We start from the raw sequence: 26503 nt of genomic DNA, 5'->3' as shown, positions 1-26503 counted from the left end.
TTATTGCAGCAATGGAGAATTATAGCCTACAACTCTCAGGCCAGGAGACTAAGATTTATGAGTCTTAAGATTTTCCTTCTGGCTGTGGGCTAAGAACAGGATCCCTCATCAGGTCACAGTGGTCCTTGTCTTTGGAGAGTCATCACCCAGTTCCCCAGGACCATGGGGGTGGGGGGGATGCTATCCCTGGTCCCAGGTGTTCTCACCACTGTGAGCTGCCTATCTAATGCCCCTCCCAGGTTTTTTGCTGGCACCAAAAGCTATGTTGGCTACAGGAGCTGGCCAAGGAGCCTGCCAGGTGCTAAATCTGGGATCTGGCTGCTGAGTGCTCTAGCTCTGTCATTTGACCTCTGGTGCCTGGTGGGGAGGCCCCTTCCTAACCTGCAGGGATCGGCCATGGTTAGTGGGCTGGGGCTACACCCTGAACAGAACTGGCGTTCCGGGGGCAGGGGGCAGGGACAGTCTTGGAACTGTGAGGAATGGGTTTGAAGAGGCAGCCAAGTGCCAGGACTTGGGGCAAGAGATGGATAGGTCACAGCTGCTGCTCTATCTTACTGCCTGAGGACCCTTGCAGGTCTTGCCAGGTTAGGTACACAGGGGCAGGAAGCCCATGGTTTAGAGACCCAGACCCTAAATCTCCATTATCTTCTGTCTCTTCTTTGTGTATGGAGGAGGTAGCACCGAGGACTGCCTGGACCTCTCCCTCAGGCCTCTAGCCTGAATCGTAGGTGGGGTGGGGCATGGGGGTGTTGAGTATCCTGACTCAACCTGAAGCCACCCCTAGGGAGATTTCAGTAAAGAACTTTCCTCCTATCCCTAGTCCCACCGGAAGTTCTCTGCCCCTCGACATGGACACCTGGGCTTCCTGCCCCACAAGAGGAGCCGGCGGCACCGGGGCAAGGTGAAGAGCTGGCCTCGGGATGACCCCAGCCAGCCTGTGCACCTCACAGCCTTCCTGGGCTACAAGGCCGGCATGACCCACACCCTTCGTGAAGTGCACCGACCCGGACTCAGTGAGTCGCTGAGGGGTGGGGGCGGGGGACACACGGCAGAGCTGGGACTAGAATCGTCAGGGTTCTAGGAGTCGGAAAGTGCTCTGGTCGTTCAAGTAGAGCTGTGGTCCCAGAAAAGATGATGTTTTGTCCAGAGGTGTTGCCCCCAGGACAGGCAGTGACCCTCAGTGTCTGGACGTGCAGATTTCTCTGTGATTTTGGGAGCCGAATTAACACAAATAGCATTGGAAGTAATCCACAACAACAAAAAACCCTTTCTTCCATAAGTTTATTTGGTCATGATGTTTATATCTTTCTTTTTTGTTGTTGTTGCTTTGTTTTTGAGACAGGGTTTCTCTGTATAGCCCTGGCTGTCCTGGAATTCACTCTGTAGACCAGGCTGGCCTCTAACTCAGAAATCTGCCTGCCTCTGCCTCCCCAAGTGCTGGAACTAAAGATGTGCGCCACCACTGCCTTGTTGATCATGATGTTTTATTAACAGCAACAGAAAATGTTGTGTCAGGAAGTGTTTGTGAACCTCAAAAGATTACCAAGGAGCTGTTTTCTTCCTTCCTTCCTTCCTTCCTTCCTTCCTTCCTTCCTTCCTTCCTTCCTTCCTTTCTTTCTTTTCTTTTTTATTTTTCTTTTTTCTTTTTGGTTCTTTTTCGAGACAGGGTTTCTCTGTGTAGCCCTGGCTGTCCTGGAATTCACTCTGTAGACCAGGCTGGCCTCGAACTCAGAAATCTACCTGCTTTTGCCTCCCAAGTGCTGGGATTAAAGGTGTGCGCCACCACTGCCCGGCTAAGGAGCTGTTTTCAATGTAACCACACTAGAGTCTTTGTTACAAACTGTAGTTTGGACTTACTCACTGTAAACCCATAGGACGGTTTGGTGAAGCAGCCCTAAGCTCTCATAGGGGCAAGGTTTTATAGGAAAACAGAAGCAAGTGAAGGGGTCTCAAGCATGGAAAGTATTTAACTGAACGTCTATTGTAAGCCAACAGGAGAGTGCTCCAAAGCAAACCCTGACATAGTCAGGAAAGGTCTGAAAGTATGTCTGAAACGATCGGAGGCATCTGACTAATGTTGTTATAAAGTACCTAAGGAATAACTATGGTCAAGGCCAGAGCCTTGACCATGGTACTTGGGTGTAGCTTGGGTTCAGCTGTGGGTTAAATTTTTTAGGCCTTTTCTTCTTTCTTTCTTTCTTCCTTCCTTCCTTCCTTCCTTCCTTCCTTCCTTCCTTCCTTTCTTTCTTTCTTTCTTTCTTTCTTTCTTTTATAAAGATAGAGGCTGGTTCCAAGATGGAGAGAGAGTCCAAGTAACTTTGGGCTCTCAAAACCACTAAGTCAACCAACGAGTGTGCTAGGAAGCAGACTTGGGACCTATGAGAGAGCACTGCGTGTTCTTAACCACTGAGCCATCGTCTCCCTAACCAGTTAGCTTGTTCTTTACTTATTTTTATGTTTTAGATTTGTGTTTGGCTTGCATGTGTATCTGTGCATGGTTGGTGTTCTCAGCGTTCAGAAGAGGGCATTGCTCCTAGAACTGGAGTTATGGATGGTTGTGACCCACCACGAGGGTGCTGGGAATCGAACCTGAGTCCTCTGTACACTCCAGCCCCAAATAAGGCCTTGGCTGGCCTGGAACCAGGCTCCCTCTAACTCGGAGAGAGATCTGAATGCCTCGGCTTCCAGAGTCCTGGGATACGCGATGTGTGCTGTCATCACGGCCAGGCTTCGTCTCCGACGCACAGGTCGTCTTTCTGCCTGCGTCCTGAGTGCTGGGATTAAGTTTTCCTGGGGTTATTACGGGAATGTGGGTGAGGGGTGACTTACAGGAGCTCAAAGACAGCTGTAACTTTACCAAGGCCCCCAACCAGCGTGGGTGACGGCTCACCGAGGCTGGGAAGGCAGAGCACACTGCAGCCCGTGAAGCCCAGTGGGTCTGAGAGTGGCCTTCCGAGGCTGCTCAGTCAGTTTGAGCCTCTTCTAGGCAGATCGGCTGCTCTCTGTGTCTACTAGGCTTTTGGGTTGGCCTCTGCTTCTTCCAGTTGGCGGGGCTTGTCTGAGAGTTTGTTTTGCACTTTGTCTTGTCTCAGTGTGATGCACAGCAGTCTTTAATGGAGGGAGGATGCTAGGAAATCGGTTCAGTTTGAGAGTCTTCCAGAAGTAAGTTGTTTACTTACTGTTTTTATTTTCTTCCTTTCAGTATCTTAGAATGTTCTGTTGTTTGATCCCCCCCGCCCCCGTAAACAGCTTTCCCCCATTTTTTTTATTCGATATAATTTTTTATTTACATTTCAAATGAGTTCCCCTTTTCTAGACCCCCATGCTTTCCCCAATTTTATCGAAAAAAAATATTTTTGGTTTTTTCAAGACAGGGTTTCTCTGTATAGCCCTGGCTGTCCTGGAGCTCACTCTGTAGACCAGGCTGGCCTTGAACTCAGAAATTTGCCTGCCTCTGCCTCCCAGAGTGCTGGGATTACAGGTGTGCGCCACCACCACCCGGCTGAAAATATATTTTTAACAAAGATTTATTTATTCATTATATGTAAGTACACTGTAGCTGTCTTTACACACACCAGAAGAGGGCGTCAGATCTCATTATGGGTGGTAGTGAGCCACCATGTGGTTGCTGGGATTTGAACTCAGGACCTGAAGAGCAGTCAGTGCCCTTACTCTCTGAGCCATCTCACCAGCCCGAAAATAGATTTTTTTAAAAAAAGATTTATTCGCACACCTGTAATCCCAGCACTCTGGGAGGCAGAGGCAGGTGGATTTCTGAGTTTGAGGCCAGCCTGGTCTACAGAGTGAGTTCCAGGACAGCCAGGGCTACAGAGAGAAACCCTGTCTCAAACAAACCAAATAAAAAACAAAAACAAAAACAAAAAACAAAAACAAATTTTTTTTTTATTTATTTAATGTCTGTAAGTACATGGTGGGTGTCTTTAGACACACCAGAAGAAAGCATTGGATCCCAATACAGAAGGTTGTGAGCCAATTCCATGTTTGCTGGGAATTGAACTCTGCTCTGGAAGAGCAATCAATGCTCTTAACCAATGAGCCTTCAGCCGCAAAGTAGATTCTTAACCTAGCATGGTTGTGCATTGGCTTTAATTCCATACTTGGGAGGTAGAGACAGGCTGATCTCTGTGAATTTCAGGCCAGCCTGGTCTACAGAAGGAGGTCCAGGAGAGCCAGGGCTACACAGAGAAACTCTTAAAACCCACCCCTTCAAAAACTGAGGGGCTGGAGACATAGCTCAGCAGTTAAGAGCACTAGCTGCTCTTCCAGAGGACTCAAGTTCAATTCCCAACACCTACATGGCAGCTCACAAGTGTCTATAACTTCTGTTCCAGGAAAGTCCTGGAACATGCAGGCAAGACACCAATGTACATAAAAATAAATAAATATTTTTTAAAAAAATCCTGAAAAAATGTTTCCCTTTAAAATGGAAGGGTTTTTTTTTTTTTGTTGTTGTTGTTGTTTTTTTTTTTTTGTTTTTTTGTTTTTTGTTTTTTGTTTTTTGTTTTTTGTTTTGGAGACAGGGTTTCTCTGTATTGCCCTGGCTATCCTGGAACTCACTCAGTAGACCAGGCTGGCCTCGAACTCAGAAATCCGCCTGCCTCTGCCTCCCAGAGTGCTGGGATTACAGGCGTGCACCACCACCGCCCGGCCGGGTTTTTGTTTTTGAGACAGTTTTCTCTGTGTGGTCCTAGATGTTCTTGTAATCACTCTGTAGACCAGGCTGATCTTGAACTCAGAGATCAGCCTGCCTCTGAATACTGGAACTAAAGTCATATACCACCCCACCCAGCTCCCAAAATGGATGGCTTTAATCTAGGACAGTGGTTCTCATCTTGTGGGTCCACCTTTGGGGGTTGAATGACCCTTTCACAGGGGTTGCCTAAGATCACCAGAACACACAGATATTTACATAACAGTAGCAAAATTATAGTTATGAAGTAGCAACAAAAATAATTTTATGGTTGGGGGTCAGCACAACAGGAGGAACTTATTACAGGTCACAGCTTTAGGAAGGTGTCAGCCATGGTGCCAGGAGGAAACTATGTTATGTATCGTATAACTATGCTATACAATGTCCTTAGATAGCATCCTGCACTCTGGCCGTCTCCAGCCCCTTGGCAATGCACATTCTGTTCTCTCTTGCTGTGGAGGGCCTGTCTTCCCTCTTTCATTGTGGTAGAAGCCTGGCCACCTTTGCTTTCTCCATTCTTTCCCACTGTGCTTGTTTCCTTCCCTCTGTCTTGGGTCTCCCTTCCTCTCGTTCTCTCTTCCTCTTTCACTCCCTTCCATCTTGCTCCCCCGTCCCGTCTCCCTCCCTTCTTTCCTTCCTTCTCCCATGTCTGTACCCCTTTCTGATTTATCTCCTTCTCTTCTCCCTTTCTCTCATTGCTTCTTTTCCTTCTTCCTCTCTCCTTTTTGCCTTTTTGCCTCCCTTTCTGCCAGTTTCCTTCTTTCCTTCCTTTTTTTTTTTTGGATTTGGTTTTTCGAGACAGGGTTCCTCTGTATAGCCCTGGCTGTCCTGGAACTCACTCTGTAGACCAGGCTGGCCTCGAACTCAGAAATCTTCCTGCCTCTGCCTCCCGAGTGCTGGGATTACAGCGTGTGCCACCACCGCCCGGCTCTTTCCTTCCTTTCATTTTGAGAACATACACTTCAGTTGAGCACGGTGACTGACCCCCATAATCCCAACACTTGGGAGGTGGAGACAGGAGCATCAGAAATTCAAGACTGTCCTCAGCTACATAGCAAGTTCAAAGTCAGCCTAAACCAAACCAAGCCAAAACCCCAGACAACATACCAAGTAAACAAAACCCCATGATGAAAGCCATGCAGCCTAAGACTATTCATGAAATGATGGGTTTCTAGGTTTTCCTGGAGCTTATGAAACTATATTTAGTAAAGTAAACCCCAAAGCTTATGTGGTGGCCTAACTACAGCCATTCAGGAAACAGCTGTGTCGCTTGGGCTGCCTTGCTTAGGTGGTGGCCTACTTGCTTCCTTCCCCATTGGCTGAGAAGGTTCTCCACAAATCCTGTCCCTTGGTCTAAACAGAAATTTCTAAGCGAGAGGAGGTAGAAGCTGTGACAATTGTGGAGACGCCACCGCTGGTGGTGGTGGGTGTGGTGGGCTATGTGGCCACTCCGAGAGGCCTGAGGAGCTTCAAGACCATCTTTGCCGAACACCTCAGCGATGAGTGCCGACGGCGTTTCTACAAGGACTGGTGAGATCCCAGCCCTGTGCGGGAGTGGTGGAAGGATAGGGAGACTTGCCCAGGCAGATAGTGTGTGTGGTGCCTTCAATTCAGCAGGACAGGAAGGAGTATGCATTAGAGAGCGGGAGAGGACACTGGGATCCAGAAAGAGGAGGAAAAAGATATACACATCTTCAGGGTTGGGCTGGTGAGATGACTCAAGGTGTTTGCTGCTAACCTGTGTGAGATTCCCCAGGACAGGGTGAGAGGAGAGAACTGTCTCTTGTGTTGTCCTCTGACCATTTGTGCACTGTGGTATTTGTACACAAGTATACACACCATATATAAATAAGTGTAAAAACTTAAAGTCATTAGGATTTTTAAAAAAGATTTGTTTATTTACTTTATGTATATGAGTACAATGTAGCTGTATAGATGGTTGTGAGCCATCATGTGGTTGCTGGGAATTGAACTCAGGACCTCTGCTCACTCCAGAGCTTTTATTGTTTGTGTCATGAGTGGGCCGTTTATCCCAGACTTTGGCTTCTCCATCTCTAGGATGCGTCTCATTTACCTTCTAGAGCTCAGGTAAGGGCTGGGAAGGGAGTCTGCTTAGCTGGAGGCACGGCACCTGCTCATGGCGTAAGGGAGACTCCAGAGGCTCGATCACTGCTGGGCGCATGCATTCCTGTAATCCCAACGCTTGAGAGGAATCTGGAGTATTAGCCCAGCCTCCGTGACATATTGGGACCCTCTTGAAACACACCCACATCCACACACATAGAAAGAGGGGGGAAAGGGACAGACGGGTAAGGAAGAGAGGGGGAGAAATGATCAGGGAGGGTCATGGGAAGAAGCCCTGGCTAGGGCTAGGGTGGGGGTCCTAGGCCAGGGCTCTTGCTTGGTGGGCTGCGGATGGGGAAAAGCAGGCAGAATAGCGCAGGGAGCTTCCTGGCTGGGTCTTGAGCATTCTGTGTGTGTTGCTCAGGCACAAGAGTAAGAAGAAAGCCTTTACCAAAGCCTGCAAGAGGTGGCGAGACGCTGACGGCAAGAAGCAGCTGCAGAAAGACTTTGCTGCCATGAAGAAGTACTGCAAGGTCATTAGGGTCATCGTCCACACCCAGGTCAGCCCAGCCCCCAACTTCAGCCCGTTCCACCGTCGGGCACTTTCCCCATCCTCCACCCCCTAAACCAAGTGCCCAACAAATGTCAGCTTAAAAATAGCACCAGCCCTGGGAACAGGATCAAGATGTGGCTAGCCACCTCACAGGCCATTCTTGACCCAGAGTTGAGAGGTCACTGGCCTGCGATGTTATACTTCAGTGACGTCAACAGCTACAGTGCCCCATGGACCACTCAGACCCCCAGATGTCCTGAAAGGCTTGAGTCTCCAGCCGCAAGTCCAGCATGGAGAACTGGCCGTACCCAGGGTCCAGCTTGATGTCGACTGGACTGTAGCCAGAACACTCATTCTGGAATATTCTTAGGAATCTTGTCTTTGGGGAAGTGTTCCCCAGGCACTGTAACAACAAACCCCATCCCCACTCCCCTCTGGCACCTCCCGCTGCCCTCAGAACACAGGCTTGTTACTGTCACTTGATGCTTAAGGGTGAGCAAGTCAGTGCGTGACGTTCTTCAGTGTGACCTTCAGAGGCCGTAGAGGCAGGGGTCGCACTCGTCTAATTCCCGGTGGGCCTCAGGACTTACCACAAGCCTAACATACAGCGGGAACTCTATAAACACTTGCTGGACACTATGCTGTGGTCTAACTGGTCTGTTTCCACCCGTATGCCCTCTTAGCTTGTGTGCTCACAGGAGCCAGAGCCCTGTTGGATGGTCTAGTTAGCAACCCACACTTGGAAAGATGTTGGAGCCCATTCCAGTATCTACCTGACTTGGACATCTTCCAGTTCCCACCTGGTCAGACCGGTCTCTTCTCTGTCCCACCAAAGTCTTCCCCGACACAGGGCCTTTTCACACGCTGCTTGCGTAAACTCACTCGGATCTCTGCCTAGTGAGTTTGTTGCCGTCATTGGTCACTTCATCGAGAGTCCTCCCCCGACCACTCCACCGGAAGTGCTGCCCGTAGCCCATCAGAACACTGAGCCCCTACCCCAAGAGATTACTTGGCTTTTATCTGGTAGTAGCTGGTGTAGACGGCGAGACTCCCTGAGATGCGGGATGCTGTCTGCGCCCATCTATGCTGCATGTTCAGCACCCAGCGCATGTCAGGAATGCAGTAATGTCTGTGGATAAACACAGGTTTCTAGTGGGCTAGCCATCGGTAGGTGTGTGGGGACTGCGGACTGACCTTCCTTCTGTGTCTCACAGATGAGGCTGCTGCCCTTTCGGCAGAAGAAGGCCCACATCATGGAGATTCAGCTGAATGGTGGCACTGTGGCTGAGAAGGTGGCGTGGGCTCAGGCACGGCTAGAGAAGCAGGTCCCTGTGCACAGTGTGTTCAGCCAGAGTGAGGTTATTGATGTCATCGCTGTCACCAAGGGCCGGGGTGTTAAAGGTAGGGCCTGGTAGAGACAGCGGCTTTCAGGAAGACTGATTAGTGGGGGCCGCAGTTGCCTCTTAGCCTCTAGCCCTTCCCACTTGCAGGGGTCACCAGTCGTTGGCACACCAAGAAGCTTCCGAGGAAGACCCACAAAGGCCTGCGCAAGGTGGCCTGCATTGGTGCCTGGCACCCTGCCCGAGTAGGCTGCTCCATCGCCCGGGCTGGGCAGAAGGGTTACCACCACCGTACGGAGCTGAACAAAAAGGTGAGCCCATAACTCTGAGGGCTCTCTAGTGGCACAGCGTGACTCAAGCACGGATTGGGTTCATGAAATATTACTACTTCCAGAGTCTGAGCCTGTGGGCTGAGCGTGTGACTGGCCATGTTGCTAGCCCCAGAACCTACCTCCGGTCCATACTGTGCTGTTTTCCTGCCAGATCTACCGCATTGGCCGGGGGCTGCACATGGAAGATGGGAAGATGGTCAGAAACAACGCATCTACCAGCTATGACGTAACCGACAAGTCTATCACACCCCTGGTGAGAACCTGGCCAGCCTGCCAAATGGCATCTGATGGGGACCAGGGGACAGGCGCTAGCTCCCTTTGGGTGCTACCGTACCTGAAGAGCTCCATGTGTTTTATACACCTGGATGTCACCCCACACACAGACTAGGCCGCGGGTCCCGGCAGGAGGGAGTGCTGGGAGGCCTGATATGCCAGCGAGCACACACTTGGAAGCCTCAGTCTTCGCTTGTTCCTCATAACCCGTGAGGAGCTTGTACTCTGTGGCCATGGAGTATGGAGGCCCAGGAAGCAGCCCCGAGCCAGAAGGGAATAGCCGTGGAACTGGAAGCACGAGTCTGCCTTTTTTTTTTTTTTTTTTTAAATATACAGCTTTTCATGTAGCCCAGGTTGGCCTGCAGCTCCATATATGGCTGAGGATGACCTTAAAAACCTCCTTTTCCTTTCCTTCTTTGAAAAATAAAGATTTATTATGTATACAGTGTTCTGCCTGCAAGCATGCCTGCAGGCGAGAGGAGGCCACCAGATGACAGTATAGATGGTTATGAGCCACCATGTGGTTGCTGAGAATTGATCTCAGGAGTCAGTGCTCTTAACCTCTGAGTCATCTCTCTAGCCTCTGAACCTCCTTTTTCTACCATCTGGGTGCTGAGAGCTTGTATCCTGTTTTGTTGTTTTTATGTGTAGCACTGGCTGTCCTGGAACTTGCTTTGTAAACCAGGGCGGCCTCAAACTCAAACGATCCTCCTCCCTCTGCCTCCCAAGTGCTGAGATTAAAGGCGTGCGCCACCACCGCCCGGCTAAAACTGTTTTTTAATGTAGTACTCAGGATGGAACACAGGGACTCATGCTTGCTGGTCTAGAATTTGTCAAACTGAGTCAGGGGCTCACTGGTACCCGAGCTGGCCTTCAACTCAAAGTGATCTCATGTCACCCTCTCAAGTGCTGGATTTACAAGTGTATACGGCCATACTCAGCAATCCCAAACTTCTGAGCATGGGTGTCCCCACAAAAAGGCATATTGTTAAATGAGGTGACACAGGAAAAATACTTAGTATGCAGCTGAGATGTTGCTGCCCTCCAGCAAGCGATCCAGTGTGAGCGCACTGTCCCTGCACCCTGGGGTCTGCAGCGTGTAGGGCTCCTTTCCACCACAACCTCCTAACTCAGCTGCCCTGTTTCTGTCTTGGTGCGGTCTGTCTCCCTGTAGGGTGGCTTCCCCCACTATGGAGATGTGAACAATGACTTCGTCATGTTAAAGGGCTGCATTGCTGGTACCAAGAAGCGCGTGATCACGCTGAGGAAGGTCAGTGCCACGTGGCAAGCAGGGGAGTGGACTCCAGTAGCCTGCTCTGTGGTGGGTTGTGCCGGCCAGTGGGAGAGTAAAGGAAGGGGTCTGGCAAGAGAAAGTGATGGACTGAGCCCTCCCTGGTGTGACCTGGAGGTCACAGGAGGAGTGTGTGTGTGGGGGAGCCTCTGTCCTCGACATCTTTTCTCTCTCCGATACCCAGTCCCTCCTGGTGCACCACAGCCGCAGGGCCTTGGAGAACATTGAGCTCAAGTTTATCGACACCACATCTAAGTTTGGCCACGGATGTTTCCAGACAGCTCAGGAGAAGAGGGCCTTCATGGTGAGCTAGTCGACTTGTTCGCGAGAGGAACAAGAAGAAAGGGGCTTTTTAGCAGACTAGTAGAGCAGGCCCTGGGTAGCCCTGACGCTGGTCATAGGTAGTAGTATTTCTTGACTGACTCTCCTAACGCTCATCCTGTCTTCTCACCGTAACCAGGGTCCCCAAAAGAAACATCTGGAGAAAGAGAAACCAGAGACCTCGGGAAACATCTAAGATGCCTGGAATGGCGCATACCCGGGATGGAGTGCTCTTGCTGTCTGTCCTGTCCTTTTTGTTCAATAAAGCCTTGAACAACCCTCTCTGTCTGTCTCTCTTCCACATTCCCTGGGAGGCCTGATGTAGTTCTTAAGCCTGGATCAGAGGGTTGGGAGATCCAAAACGCGGGCGCAAGGTTTAGCGCTGGATTAGAGAGGACTAGAGAGAGAGTTGGGTGGATGTGCCTCCACTCCAGTTGCACAAGGGCATTAGCAGTAGCTATGACCATTGGGATAGTACCACTGTGCTCGCAGCCTAGCCGCTCTACGGGAGCTTCGCATAGGTCTAGCCTCCATCTGAAGAGCTAAGCTTCCTGGGAGTGGCTCTCCCGGACCTTCCGGAGGCGGAAGTGAGGACCTGGTCCCTGGGTAAGCTTGGCTGGATGGGTGGAGTTTAGGGCCTAGGGGAGGAGAGACTTGTTGAGGGCGGGACTGCCAAGAGGCGGCTATGGGGAATCCTGGAGTGACTGGTCTTCTCTAGGGGCGGGGCTTATGGCGAACCGGAAAGCGATTGGTGATTGAGGTTTGAGTCTAGATCTCAGGGCAATACGGGTCCTGGCGGGGGAGCCTTTGCCTGTCCCGTCGCAACCATGTCGTTCTGCAGCTTCTTCGGTGGCGAGGTTTTCCAGAATCACTTCGAGCCAGGTACACCCTGTGTCTTTAAAGCAGACATCGCCTCCTGAGGGGCTGTGGAGTTCCGGAACCAGAACTGGGCTAGAGCGGTTGCCGCGGAGAAGCGAGCTTGGGAAAGACAGCTGGCTGGCCAGGGCATCCTGGAGCCGGAGGACTTGAGAGGAGAAGGGACATTCCGTAGTCTTTGTTCTCGAGGGGGACAGGGCTTGAACTTCATTGCAGATCTCTCGGGGGGGGGGGATTCTCTGGGCCAGATGCTTGGGGATGGTGCCAGCGGGTGGTTTCAGAGTGGTCGGAGCTTTGGAGCGGAATGATGGTGGTGTGTGGTCCAAGGTCAGCGTTGGGAGCGGGCAAGCTCTGCACTTTCCGTTCAGCCCCTGAATGTGCTGTCCCAGGTGTCTCTCCGCCCTCTGGGGTGGTTGTCAGTGGGTTCTTGCCAGCATAAATGAAGTTTGGCCAGTACTGTGAGAGACGATGCTTGGTCCCCTTCTTGCTGGGTTGTGCTGATCTGGACTAATTTGGTAAAAAGTATGGCACTGGCGTCCTTGGGGCGGGATCTGTTGGATGTCAGTCCTCTAGAGGACTGGGCTGTGACACTGGGCACCTGTGTAAGCCAGTTGTGATATGGGGCTGCTGGGAAGGGGCCTCCTTTGATTTCCTCTTGGCTGTAGCACTCCAGTTGCCTTCAGGCAGCCCTGGAAAGTGAGACACTCCACTCGGTTTTGCTTCCTCTCCAGTTCCCGACACAGGCTGAATGAACAGGTCACACTCCAGGGTGTCTGTCCTCAGGTGGTGGGTGACAGGATGATTCAGTACCCCACAGGTTCCCATTTTTGAAGTCTTTCAAGCAGTTATGTAATTCAGTTTTGCAAGCATACTTACACCTTCCACTCATGTGATCTTCTGGGGACAGATTGAAACCTTTCTTCCTAGCCGTTGTTTTTCTGGGGTTCCCTATTTGGCTTGGGACACTGTTCCCTAGGGCCAGTCTATGCCTGCTCAGAGCGCAGGCCCACGACTGAGGATCCATGGGGATCCAAGACCGTTGACTAGCAGAGATGCCCACTTGAGAGAGAGGACCAAATGGTTACTCTGGCAGTCAGGGGCCCTGCTGTGTGGAGCTTGTCCAGGGGTAAAAGGAGGCTATAGTCAGATTTCTAGGGTTTTCTCTTGGCCACAAACTGCAGCACCAAACTTTCCACCGTCTGTAAGTGGAAATGTTAGCCGCGTGTGGTGGTCCACACTTGTAATCCCAGGATATAGGAGGCTCAGGCAGAAGGATCGCCTTAAATTTGAGGTCAGCCTGGATTACATAGTTTCAGGCTAGCCTGGGCTACGCTGGAAGACTTGGCCTAGTTTGCTTCTCTGTTGTGATAAAACACTGATCAAAAACCATCTGAGGAGGAAGGGGTTCGTTTCAGTTTTCAAGTCACTGTCCACCACTGAGGGAAAGCAAGGTGGGAACCTGGAGGCGGCGGGGACTCAACAGAGACCGTTTACTGGCTCGCTTGGCTACCTTTTTTTTACAGCCTAGATCACTTGCTCAGGGTGGCACCGCCTCAGTGAGCTGGGTCCTCCCACATCAATCATTAACCAAGAAAATGCCCCGGGGGCCACTGAGAGCAGCTGAAATGGGCCGAAAGAGTGACTTTTGGTCTCTGGTAACTCAGCCAGGCCTTGCTGGGGGCCGTCTACGCCAGAGCCAATCGATGGGCTGGGGGGCGGGGCGGGATGCGTGGGTGGTGAATGGTCTCCCACCACAGTGGGCTCCGTGCTGGCAGTGCCATTTCCGGGTCCGAGGTCAAGGAAGCTTACTCTAGACAGAGCGGGTCAGTGCCTCTCTGCTTTGGCTCATCCTCGGCTACAGGTGTCTACGTGTGCGCCAAGTGCGGCTACGAGTTGTTCTCCAGTCGCTCGAAGTACGCACATTCCTCCCCGTGGCCAGCATTCACCGAGACCATCCACGCAGACAGTGTGGCCAAGTGCCCCGAGAAGAACCGGCCGGAAGCTTTAAAGGTGGGTGTGGTAGCCCTGGTGAGTGCTGGCGGGGGTGAGGGTGAGGGTGGGGGTGGCGGGGGTGGGGGGTTCTTGGAGCTAGTCACACCTTTCTTCCTTTGCTCCCTTCTGAGGTTACCCCAGATCTCCATCTTCAGCTGGGGCGGTGGCACTCCATGTTGTTGTTGTTGTTGTTTTCTCTGTGTAGCCCAGGCTGTCCTGGAATTCATTTTGTAGGGCAGGCTGGACTTTAATTCTGAGATCCTCCTGGCTCTGCCTCCCGAGTGCTGGGATTAAAGACATGGATTACCACACCCAGCTGCACCCGAGAGTGTGAGAGTGCTGGTATTCTGAGGGATCATGAGCTGCCGGACAGCTTCCCTGCACAGGCCCCACCCCGTGGGAAATGGGCAGGTGGTGGGAGCACGTTCTATCTGCGGCAGGCAGGAGACTGACCGTGTGTGCGATTTCCCAGGTGTCCTGTGGCAAGTGTGGCAATGGTTTGGGCCACGAGTTCCTGAATGACGGCCCCAAACGGGGACAATCGCGGTTCTGAATATTCAGCAGCTCCCTGAAGTTCATCCCTAAAGGTGAGCACCTGTAGCAGCTGGAGCCAGCCTGTTGTAACCAGGGAAGGTGGAACAAGCAGGCAGGCTGTGTATGCTTGTCTGCCGGCCAGCGCAAGATAAACCCACCTGGCAGTGGCACCGGAAAAGCCAGCTGAAGGATAGGACCAGGGGGTGTCTCATAGGGGAACGTCTCGGGGAGGGCATGTGAGGGGTTTTCTCTGTAGGCCTGGCCTTTCTGTGTGGCTGGAATCGGTGGGATGTAGGGTAAGTCAAGGCTGAGGATCTGCCATGACCCCGAGCACCTGTCATTCCTTGTTATAGTGGGTATGGCAGCCTATTTTCTATCACACAGTGGCAGAGGACAACTGAATGTGGGCCCCTGGGGCCTAGCACAAAGTAACAACTCAATAAAACGTTTTAATCAATGTTTTTAGTAGTGGCCAAGGGCTGTGGCCCTAGGATCTGCAAAATAGAGCCTTCAAGAAACAGCTGCTGCCAGTTGCCTTAGGTGGGGTGGATAAACAGTCTGGAATGGCCTGGGATTTTCTCTGTGGCTGGTGGAGGAGAGACCGGGTTCCCCTGTAGATGTCATGAAATGAGCAGGAGGCAGAGGGCTTTGACCTGGGTCCCTGGGTCTTTCTGGTGGCCTGGAGTCTGAATCATGATATTTGTTCTCTTTTAACACTTTTTCAGAAACATTCCTTTTTTCCCACTCTTTATTTTTGTTCACTGTATGTGGGTGTTTTGACTGCGTGTGTTTCTTGTGCACCACATGGGTGCATGCAGTGTCCACAGAGCCAGAAGAAGGCATCAGTACTGGAGTTACAGATGGTTGTGAGCCACCATGTGGGTGCTGGGGATGACACTGGCCGTGTGGAAGAGCAGCCCGACTGACTTCCCAGCCCCCCACCCCCCAGAGTGCATTTTAGTTTACTTAGTGTATGTGTGAGTGCGTGCACGGTGCTGCCTGTGGTGAAAGTCGGAGGACCGTGTGTGGGAATCGGTTCTTGGCCTCCACTGCAAGTCCCAGGGACCAGACTCAGGTCGCTAGGCGTGGCTGCCGTGAGCCTTTTACTCGCAGAGACATCTTGCAATTCCTGCGTTTAGCTTTTTAGGTTTTTTTTGTTTGTTCATCTGTTTGTTTTTCCATTTTGTTTTTGTTTTTGAGACAGGGTTTCTCTGTGTAGCCCTGGCTGTCCTGGAACTAGTTCTGTAGACCAGGCTGGCCTCCAACTCAGAGATTCCTCCTGCCTCTGTCTCCAGAGTGCAAGGTCTTCCTATATAGCCCTGGCTGTCCTTGAACTCAAGGAGATTTACCTGCCTCTGCCTCCTAATAGGCTTTAGTACTTTTGAGATTGGGTCTCTTCTCTAGCTCAGAGTGGCCTGGACCTTATATAGCACTTTCTGACCACTCCTCTCGAATCCCCTGCCTCAGCCTCAGCTGGGCTCACAGATACAAGCCGTCGCGCCCAGCGGAAGCATGACTTAACCTTGATGTGTTCTCTCTCCCCTCCTTTTCCAGGCAAAGAAGCTCCTGCCTCCCAGGGCCACTAGGTGAGCGGTTTTCTCTGCCAGATGAGCATGCTACTGCCCATCCGGCAGCCCCGCGATACTGTCAGAACCCTGGGCATTCAGTCCTGGGGGGCTGGGAGGAAGCGTTTGAAGCACCAGAAAGGCTCCCGTCGCTTCCTTGTCTCTAGACGGAACCAATTTAGAGGAGACAATTTTTGTTAAGTCTCCACTGTTCCACCGTGATGAGCCTGGAGACAGGGCTAAGACATGGACTGTTTTGAGCCTGTAGGAGACTCGGTTCAGGTCGTCTCCGAACGACCCTCACTCTGCCCCCAATCTCCTTTGCTGTCACACTTACCCCCGTGGCGCTCCGTTCTGGGGATGTGCCCTGGCCCTCACTAAAGCTTGTGCCTGTCTCCTCTGGGCTCTGCAGGAGATGGACTGTGGATGAACTGCCCTGGCCAGCCGTTCCAGCCTCAGTCACCGTATGATCTGCTCTGGTTAAATCCTTCCATGCCAGCCAGGGTGGTGATAACCTGTGACCTTCGAGGAGGGGAGCGGGCTGATGCAGGGGTCTCTTGGATCCTTGTCTTCTGGCAGAGGAAACAAACTCCATTTCACAGTCTGCAGGCTTCTCTGGCCTCACTCTGGCTTGGGGAAGCGACTGTTGCCCATGAGCTGGCCAGGGGCGTGGTGGGGACCCTGCTCTCACCACTCCGTGTCCCTCCCAAGAGAAAGCCACTGTCCCTTATTGTGTGTGCTTGGCAGCTCTTGACATCAGGGAGAGTGGGTGGCGTTGAGACCCACCCCCCTTGATTCCTCACTGGCGTGATCAGGTAGGCATCAATAAACAGCAAGCCTGAGCCAGTTGCTGTCTGTTTGTTTCAGTACTAGGGACTGAACTAGGTTTCTAAGCGCCACCATATTTGACTTGATTTTAACAGTGTTTAAACAATGCCCAGCATCTGCTAGAGCCCTAGGGGGAGGTTTGTCTCCCTTCAACCGGCTCAAAGCCAGGAGGAAGAGGGTGTAGGTTTGACAGTCTTGAAGCTTGGAAGAGCCAGGCAGGGGCCGGGACTGCAGGAGTTTGAAACATCTGCCTGGAGACTCTCTAGGCTCAAGGCCTTCTTGTGAATAAGACTGGCTGTACCTGTCCCACTGGTGAGTCGTCCCTCAGGAAGGAAGGGAGGTGGGGCCTTCTCTGGCGATACTGCCTGCTGATCAGCTGGGGCTTGGTGTGGTAATAAATTAATACTAATAGGGGGTTACTACCCCACCTTTGATCATTCAGTTTCCCGATAAAAGACATAAGCCTTAATAGCACCAAAGCTGGATAGATATCAGCCCTCTATGCTATTATGTTTTCTTCCCTGTCAATAACCTCAAATTACAATTTGCCATGTTCTGCTTGGACCACTCCCATTCCAATTGGCCAGCCCTCACGGCCGGCCTTTTTTTCACGGTTCATGGGGTAGCTAGCCACAGTGCCTCCTCCTCTCTTCCTTCCTTGCGGTCTCTGCTTCACACCCAGTGCTCAGGAACTGAAACCCAACCTACCTCTCTTCTGCCCAGCTATAGGCTGTAGTCATCTTTATTCCAACCAATAATTTTAAATTAAGGAGCAAGGTCACATAGCACTACTTGGAGTAAGTGAGGATTCTCTAGCCCCTGGGGCAGTTAGACCTTGGGGCCAGTGTTTAGCATTACAATACATAGCAACAGGCTGAACCCCACAGGGGCTGCCACTCCGGATGACCTCAGTGGTCCCAGTCTTGATTGTGTGTGTGTGTGTGGGGGGGGGGGGGATTCATGCTCTGGGATTTCTATGTTGAGGGAAAAGTAAGCGAACCTTGGCTGCAGAACCCCCCTGGACCCCTCTTTAACCACCAGCAAACTGACTACATACACAGATGCTCCTCTCCTGGACACCGGGCAGGTGTCAAGTACTGTTAAAATCTGTTTTTTAAAAAAAATCACCATTAGTGTTAACAACGAGTCCTTATTCTAAGCACGTAGTGTTCATGCTCCCATGAGGGTCCTAAACGACTCCCTGAAGGGCAGCTGTTGGACTCTTGCTTGTCACCCTGGCTGCCTTGAGGAAGAGGCCAGATGAATAGCCAGCCAGACTACCCTGAACGCTGGCTTGAACATTCTGTGGATGTTGGAGCAAACTACACGACGGACGATAGGAGCAGACTGCTCCAGGCTCCAGAAGGCACAGCTTCAGTGGAGGCGGTTTGAAACAGTTAATATCAGATTTTTTTTTTTCTGAATTCTAGATGATCCTGCAACCATCTTTACCCATGCCAGAGAAGGAGCACATTTTTATTGGCCTAGCAGAAGAACTGATCTACTGGCTGTTAAAAACAAAACAAAACAAAACAAAACAACAACAACAAAAATCAGGTGGTAGCCAGGTCTTTAATCCCAGCACCCAGAACACAGAGGCCGGCAGATCTCTTGAATTTGAGGCCAGCCTGGTCTACAGAGTGAGTTCCATGACAGCCAGGGCTATATAGAGAAACCAAGTCTCGAAACAAAACAAGAGAAAAACAGGCTGTAGCCGGGCGGTGGTAGCGCAAGCCTGTAATCCCAGCACTCTATTTCTGAGTTCGAGGCCAGCCTGGTCTACAGAGTGAGTTCCAGGACAGCCAGGGCTACACAGAGAAACCCTGTCTCGAAAAAACCAAATCCCAAATCCCAAAAACAAAACAAAACAAAACAAAAATTTAAAAAGAGAAAAACAGGCTGTGATTGGTGCAGAAACCATTGTCATTTGCATGGTATGCCGTGATTGGTACGAACATTTACACTCCCTGTGTGGGTTGCCTAAGCCTGGCTACATCCGGCCCAAGAAAAGGCTGTCCTTTGTCTTGCTCAGCAGTGCAGACCGAGCTGGCCACAGGAAGACCAAGTGGCCACAATAGTGGCGCAAAGGCAGAGGGCAGAGTGGCAGCCCAAGCTGTAGAAGCAGAGGGGCCAAGGCTGCTGACAGCAGGAGGGAGGGGTGAGGGGGCTTAAAAAGGAGAGGATTGGGGGTTAAGGGAGTGTGGCACGGCGGCATGGGGGAGGGGGGTGCCCAGGCTAGGCCCCTGTCCAGGCACCTCTTCTCCCTGAGGGACCACACACACACACAGGCATGGTATAGAGTAGAGTTTATTCAGAGCAGGGGATGGGAGTTAGTGGTAGAGAGAGGCAGAGAGAGAGAGAGAGAGAGTAGAGAAGTGGAGTGGAGGCTGGCCATGACCACGTGGAGAGGGGGAGGGAGGAGAGCCCAAGGGGCAGAGAGGTGAGAATAGGTGGGAGAGCGGAGAGTAAAGAGAGGGAGGAGGAGCAAGTAGCCCAATTTAGGCTTGCAGCTTGTTAACACACACACACACACACACACACACACATTTATGTATGTATTAACATATATAATAATACATACATACATAAAATAATAAAAAAAGTTTCTGTGTCTTTTATTCAGGAACTATACGGGGCTGGAGTGGGGATTTCTGTACCACATGATAGGGCAATACTTGAAGGCTGAAGGATAGAGGTTGTAAAGAGCTAGACAAAAGAAACTGAAGGAGGAGTTGGAGAAAGCTAAGCCTGAGGCCGTGGATTTCAGACCCCCAGGCTTACGGGCTGTAACGCTGATTACAGTCAAGGGCAGAGGAGCCCTGGACTAGGAATCACAGCTTCCCGAGGCCTAACCACAAGGTAACACTAGATGGCGCTACGAGTTCACACTATACAGCTGTCAACTGCTGAGTGACAACAGCTCCGCCCCTGGAGAGCTGGCTGGCTGATTTCTCATAATTTCTGTCCATTTCTATACCCTTAGAGCAAAAGTACTCAAGCCAGTGAATTGGAAACATCACGTCGTCCTTAGAGCATGGTTGCCTGAGCCTGAATCTAGATCTTTTGTTCCTGTTCTTGGCTGTCATCTGCCACTCTTTGAGGATGTCGTTGGGGGAATAGCTGGGTAGACGGGGCCACAGAGTGGTCTGCTGTGTAGCCCTTTGGATATGCTCAGTCTCCCCCCCCCCCTCCCCCCCATGGTGCAGAAGGATATCCATGCCTACAGACATGTTGGAGCTAAGAAACTGGAGAAGGCAAGGAGAAGCCTTTTTTGTGGGATCTTCTTCGCATCTGCCCACTTTAACCCTAACCTAGCGATCTAGAGATCGCTAGTATTTCCTCTCTGAGCTGCTGCTGCAAGCCTGGAAGCCGAGCTACACAGTTAGGAGTTGAACTGGGCCAGATGTGGTAGCACAGACCTCTAATCCCAACACTTGGGAAGCAGGCAGATCTCTGAGTTCGGGGCATTCCAGACCACCCAGGGCTGCACAGTGAGACCTTGTCTCAAAAACAACAGCAGCCACAAAGCCAAGATGATCTGGGACACTTTGTAGGAAGCAATGACGTTCCCAGTTACGGATCCTGGGAACCTGGCTCCAGGCCTTGATGAAGCAGACACAGTAGCCAACGGCCTTCTGGGCTAGTCCTTCAGGAAGCTGCAGGAGAAAACTGGGGGTGGCTGGAAGGTATCACTTCACGACAGGGTTTGGATGCCCTGGCAATCCTTGCAGGCACAGGCAGGCTCCGTACTGACTGTCCTGGGACCATGCTTGTAACTATTTCTACCCAAGAGAACTTTCGCTTGTCTCCTATCCTGACTTGATCTGCCCCATGACCTGTCTTTATTACAGTGCAGTGTCCCCCAGGCACCAGGAATGAGACCCCAGTCTCTGGCTGTTGGGGATACAGAAGCCATTCACCTTTGTGAATGTGAAGTCCATGGTAGATGCTTGTCACTGCCGTCATCTGTCCTCTTATTGCCAGAAGCCAAGTGGCTTCTCTCTCTCTCTCTCTTAAAGATTTATTTATTGTTATATGTAAGTATATTGTCACTGTCTTCAGACACACCAGAAGAGGGCATCAGGTCCCATTACAGATGGTTGTGAGCAACCATATGGTTGCTGGGATTTGAACTCAGGACCTCTGAAAGAGCAGTCAGTGCTCTTGACCGCTGAGCCATCTCTCCAGCCCGGGATCTCTTTTAATAAAGTAGAGAGGTTCAGGGAGCTGGATGCTGTCAAGGGTAGGGAAGGGGCAGGGGAAGCCCTTTAGCTAACAGCATTGTCCCACTCTGCCTCCAGAGTGGGCTCTTGTCTGGCATTCTTTCCTGTCACGGTGAACTCAACAGAACTTTCTGGGGCTGGGTGGATGGAGCAGGTCTCTCCTAAGAGCCCCTCCCCGGGATGGAGCTATATCCGGCCTCCAAAGTGGAAAAACCCCATACAAATCAAGGACATCTGGGCCCACCCTGTGGCCATAGCCCCACTCCATCATTCCCTTCCCAGGCTTGGGTTCTGCAGGCTGCAGGAGTGGGTCTGGGGGTGAAGGGCGTGGCTTTGGGGGAGGGGTTCTTAGGGCTCTCACATATGTTTAATCCCCCACAGAGGGAGGAACGGAACAGTGTTATTAATCATCTTCCAGAGAGGGACAGCCCTGTGTATGCCTGCTCTGCCGCTGTGGAGGCCCGGGCTGGGGGTAACCCGCTGTGAAGAACAGACAGACTGAAAAAGAGACAGAAAAACCAGACTCGGACAGACAGATCCACACTGTCACACTAACTAGTGAACTCACTAGTGTTCACCATTTTTAGGTATGGAGTCCCCAAAGGAGTCCATATTAACCTCATTCTTGCTTCTTTAGATGGTGAGGTCAAAATTACCTATGAAAACGGGGTCACCATGATCGCAGTAGTTCAGTGAACACAGTTAACTGGGCAAAGCCCATGCCTAGCTCTGGAAAACATGTCACACAGGAAGAACTAGTTAGTCTCTGCTGGGGACTTAGGCAGAGCTAGGTGGCTGGTATTTCCATCCGTCCATGCCTGCGCTGCTCGGCTTTCTTCCCAAGGGGCATGTCCACGCTTCTGCACCCTGGGGTTCTCCCCTCCATCCACTACACCAAGCTTAACTACACACAAGCTGGCAGGCCCCTGTCTCAGAGATTACCTACCATGTGCCTGGCTGTCTTGCCTAGACAAATCCAGCGAAACATGGATTCAGTCCAGCTTGGGCTGTCTAGGATCTCTACCCCTTATCCACCCCACTCCTTGAGCCTTTTGTTTCATATTTGTTTATCTATCTATCTATCTATCTATCTATCTATCTATCTATCTATCTATCTATTTTTGAGACGGTCTCAGGCTAGCTTCAAATTTGTTATGTGCCTGAGGATGACCTTGACTGCCAATGCCCGTTTTTTACTTTATTTGTATAGGTATGCACAACTATGTCCCATCTGTGTGTACTGGGATAGAACCCAGGGCTTTGGGCACGCTAGTTAACCAACTTAGCTGCACACCCGCTCCCTCCTTGTTTTCTGGAGGTAGGCCTGGGACTCTTGATCCTGCTATACCTGTCTCCTAAGTGCTGAGATTTTTGTGTGAGACACTTAAGATGAGGATCCCATCCCATGTTTGTTTCTGAGCAGGAGAAGCAGAACCAGGCAGCAGGAAGCAAGTGACCTTCCCAGGACTCTAGGGCTCAGAGATGGGGATCCACCATCCCTAGGTCACACAGGAAAAAGCTGGCAGGGCCTGAAGCTGGGTTCTGCCAGACGAGCCGGCCAGGACCCAGGACCCAGGACCCAGGTAGAGAGCAGCCTGGACATCCCAAGGAAGAGGGAGTTGGGTTTTTGAGACATACAGAGGACATTTATTATTTAGCATCAAAATTTACCTTTGAAGAGGCATTTCTGGCTGGCAAGGTGGCTCAGGGGGTGAAGCTGCTTGCTGTGCAAGCCTAATGGCCTGAGTTCAATCCCAGGGACCCTCAAGGCTGAGAGAAATGATGTCTTTGTCCTTTGGCTTCCGTGTGTGCACAGTGGTATGTGTGCCCACACAATCCAACAGGCACACACACACAACAATAATAAAGCTCTCCCTCTCTCCCTCCCTCCCTCCCTTCCTTCCTTCCTTCCTTCCTTCCTTCCTTCCTTCCTTCCTTCCTTCCTTCCTTCCTTTCTCTTTCTTTCTTTCTTTCTTTCTTTCTTTCTTTCTTTCTTTCTTTCTTTCTTTCTTTCTTTCTTTCTTCCTTTTTCTCTTTCCTCCTTTCCTTTCTCTTTCCTCCTTTCTTCTTTCTTCTTCTTCTTCCTCCTCCTCCTCCTCCTCTTCCTCCTCCTCTTCCTCTTCCTCTTCCTCTTCCTCTTCCTCTTCCTCTTCCTCTTCTTCTTCTTCTTCTTCTTCTTCTTCTTCTTCTTCTTCTTCTTCTTCTTCTTCTTCTTCTTCTCCTCTTCTCCTTTTCCTTCTCCTTCTTCTTTCTTCTTCTTTGAGACAGGGTTTCTCTGTGTAGCCCTGGCTGTCTTGGAACTCTGTAGATCAGACTGGCTTTGAACTCAGAGATCTGCCTGCTTCTGCTTCCTAAGTGCTGGAATTGAATGTGTGTGCCATCACCCCCTGACATGCCAGGAACCATTCTCACATAGATCTCAAAAACCTCCTCCTTTCAGCCATCTGACATGCTCAAGCCTGCTTTTAGAAGGAAAAATACTAGCTCTCAGGTTAGCCAAGTAGCAAGGTGGTCAGAACATACAGAGCTCACCTGCAGTTAGGTTACTATAGCAATCTCTTTCCACTTCACCTCCTCATGATCATTTTAGCTAGCCAGCTTCCTTGAAATCCAGCCAGCTTTCCCATGACATTCTGAGAGACAATTCTGAGAGACTACTCCCTAGAGACACTGTTTAGAGACAATGCTTGCCCCTGGAGATTGTTCCCTAAAGGCAATGTCTTGCCCCCTTTACCCCCTCCCTATACCTTGCTTGCTTTCCTTTATATTGCCGTGTGTAAAATAATAAAATTTGACACCTTGATCAGAATACTGTTTTGTTGTCTGTCTCTTGCATCTCTTGTCCCCCATTCTCCCCTAGGTGGTCCAGGGAACCCCATTGACTGTCCTGTGGGTCGGGACACTGGCATAAATAAAGTTTTTCAAAAAAGAGGCTCTTTAGGGCTGGAGAGATGACTCATTGGCTTAGAGTGTATAACTGTTTTTGCAGATTAGGACCTGAATTCAGGTCCTAACACCCATGTCAGGTGGCTCACAACAGCCTTTAACTTCAGCTCCAGAGGAGTACAATGCCTCTGTAAGAGACTCTTCCTAAAGTATTAAACGGAGCTGCCTTAAGACCCAGACATTCCCCTTCTAAGAACAATCCCAAGAACAGTGAAACACAACCACACAAAACCATGTACATAGAGGTTCCTTGTAGCACTAGTAATTATAACCGGGAAGTGGAAATTTGTGGGACAGTGGATCATGCCAGGAAACTTGGTACGGTTGAGCAGGTTCAGAGTCCCCGGCACGCAGGCACCAACCTGAGATGGTAGCTACTTGACCACAGGTTAAGTTTCCTAAGTGGGAAGTGTGGCACCTTTCCCAGGACAGGAATCTAGCAGGGAGCACGGAGCCGCATGTATCAGTGGTTAGAGCACTGGCTGCTTTCCCAGAGGACTTGAATTCAATTCCTGGCACTCACATGGAATCTCACAACTGTCCTTAACTCCAGTCCCAGAGGACCAGACACGCTCTTCTGACATCCTCACACACCAGGCATTTGTGGGTATGTATACATACGTGGCAGGCAAAACAGTCCTACACATAAATAATGAAATAAAATCTAAAATAAAGATTTAAGTCGATGCTAGCCATAATTGCACAGCCTGTTGAATATTCTGGAAGTCAATGACGTCTAGCGTTGGATAGTATGTGAGCTGTACCTCAAGCAAGCTGTTACCTCCAAAGACTTGGTGGTGGCCAGAGCCTGTGGCCATGGGCCAGAGAAAGGGACTTTAATAAGCCCCTCTCCTATCCTATCTCCTTGCAAGATGAACTGGCATCCCCATTTCAATCTCCCTGGCTGTTGGGTTCTGCAGAACAGCTATTGCCCCTCCCTTCTTGTCTGGCCATCACCTCCAGAAAGCCTTCCCTAATCTCTAATCAGTATGTACTGAGCACACCACATGCTACTGTGTTAGGTGCTTGGGAGACCTTGGGAATGCATGTTATCTTAGATATTCCTGGATCTCCCTTTTCCACCAAGAGGGCCAGAAGGAAGGTAGAGGCAGAGAGTCAGCTTCCAGACTCTCTGCTCACCTTGCTGTTCTGGGCCAGTGTCTCCCAGAGAGTCTTCAGTCCGGTGGAAAAGGCACCCTGCAGAGGGAGGGAGGTGGGACTTAACCAGGGCTGAGGAGCCAGAGAGTTACTAGGGAATGTATTTGGGACTAAGTGGAGGGATTTGGAGTCTCAAGTGGTGACACCTCAGACTCTGAAGGTTCAATAGGATAGGGTGGGGCCTCCCTGGTAGTGCTCAGAGGAGAACCAGCATGTCTTCAACAAATCCCATTTACAGCTAGATCTGAAGAAGAACTTCCTGGATCCCTGCATGTACTAGCATGCTTCCCAGACAGTGCTGGGCTAAAAACCCGCCCACAGGGCTGCTGGCACCAGCTTGCCCTGACAAGCAAATGTAGCTCTGGTGTCTGGGACTGATTTTGGGTGGTGCATGTCCTCCTTGGACCTAGCTGCCCTTGGGGTGGGAACTAGTGTCTGTGGGTCATTGGTGTCCCTCAGAGGCAGCCTGCAGTCTGAGACTTGTTCAGATGCTGTGAGACTCACGAACTGCCGATTAATAAACAGACCCGAGGGCAGAGGCTAAGCAACTGTCCTGGGGCAGCGACTGGACTGGGCAGCCAGGAAAATCAGACCCAGGCAGACAGAAGACCTAGGCACAGTTACCTTTCCCTGGGTCTGGGCAGCTTATTCATCATCCTAGAGTTTTTCCTCCTCTACCTTCCTAGCAAGCAGTTCTGTGGACATGGTGAGCCTGGACCAGGACACGGAGGCAGAGGGTGGGTGGGTGAGAAGTTTTTGCCGTGTGTGGCAGGTTTCACACATGCGAGGGCCCTGGGAACCTCACTATGCTCAGAGGAAGTTCCACAGACAACCTGCTTACCCTGCCTCCTAACACAGGGCTCTCCACTCCTCTGGGAGAACCGCTTTGCAATTTCCTGAAGGGGTCACTGACATCTTGGGGAGGCCAGCCGTATTAATACACGGACTCTAAAATGGTGGCCCGACCATCGGACAAGCTCTCTCCACGGAGCATGCATGGCTCCCACCCTAGTGAATGACTCGGTGGACTGTTGGCAAGGGATGCAATGAGCACTCCTGTCTCAGGCTCAAAGATACACGGGGACCCCCGTCTGCGCGGCATGCGTGCCTGGTTTCATTCTTCCTGCACAGGCGGATTCCTGGATCCGGTGTCTGCTGAGTCCCCCAGTGATGAGGCTCTGGCTCTGGGAATCAAGGGCTGAGGACGCACACCTGTCCCAAAGAGGCATAGATAGACATAGACATACATAGATGGACAGAGTAGGGGCACTCGCGCAGTCTTGTGTCCCTGAGTGCCACCGCATTCCCATAGTGTAAGAGCGAAGACTTGGGAGCCAAGCGAGCTGGAGACCAGCTCAGGAGGAGTGTTGGGGTAGCTGGGATCGCTCTTGGTCGAAGTTAACGGGAGTCGCGAGTCCCAAGCGAAGTCTGGGCTCCGGGCAGGGAGTGGCGTCTCGGCCCCGCCCAACCTCCCGCCCCTTTCGGGCTCCCGGGTT

The 26503-nt window shown here is 51.2% G+C and overlaps 2 protein-coding genes across 2 annotated transcripts; both read left to right on the top strand.

The window, feature by feature from the left end:
- Positions 1-396: 396 nt before the first annotated feature.
- Positions 397-11147, top strand: Rpl3l (ribosomal protein L3 like). Its single transcript, XM_052195986.1, has 10 exons — positions 397-483; positions 821-1013; positions 6073-6241; positions 7200-7335; positions 8543-8729; positions 8819-8979; positions 9152-9253; positions 10448-10543; positions 10749-10868; positions 11025-11147. The coding sequence occupies exons 1-10, from the start codon at positions 397-399 to the stop codon at positions 11079-11081; spliced, it is 1308 nt and encodes a 435-aa protein (XP_052051946.1). The 3' UTR covers positions 11082-11147.
- A 490-nt stretch (positions 11148-11637) lies between these two features.
- On the top strand, positions 11638-16694 carry Msrb1 (methionine sulfoxide reductase B1). Its single transcript, XM_052196683.1, has 5 exons — positions 11638-11767; positions 13623-13771; positions 14226-14340; positions 15842-15873; positions 16265-16694. The coding sequence occupies exons 1-4, from the start codon at positions 11713-11715 to the stop codon at positions 15871-15873; spliced, it is 351 nt and encodes a 116-aa protein (XP_052052643.1). The 5' UTR covers positions 11638-11712; the 3' UTR covers positions 16265-16694.
- The last annotated feature ends 9809 nt before the right edge of the window (positions 16695-26503 follow it).

The sequence above is a fragment of the Apodemus sylvaticus genome, chromosome 10 (genome assembly GCF_947179515.1).
Source record: "Apodemus sylvaticus chromosome 10, mApoSyl1.1, whole genome shotgun sequence".
In the NCBI taxonomy this organism is placed as follows: Eukaryota; Metazoa; Chordata; class Mammalia; order Rodentia; family Muridae; genus Apodemus; species Apodemus sylvaticus.
Note: the sequence above shows the minus strand (reverse complement) of the source record. Positions and strands in the feature narration are given on the sequence as shown.

Excerpts from the sequence above, each read along its gene's own strand:
- Rpl3l (XM_052195986.1), top strand. The coding sequence starts at position 397 with ATGGTTAGTGGGCTGGGGCTACACCCTGAACAGAACTGGCGTTCCGGG. Across the intron at positions 7,336-8,542 it reads GGGTCATCGTCCACACCCAG|ATGAGGCTGCTGCCCTTTCG; the intron begins GTCAGCCCAGCC and ends TGTGTCTCACAG. Across the intron at positions 8,730-8,818 it reads CAAGGGCCGGGGTGTTAAAG|GGGTCACCAGTCGTTGGCAC; the intron begins GTAGGGCCTGGT and ends TCCCACTTGCAG.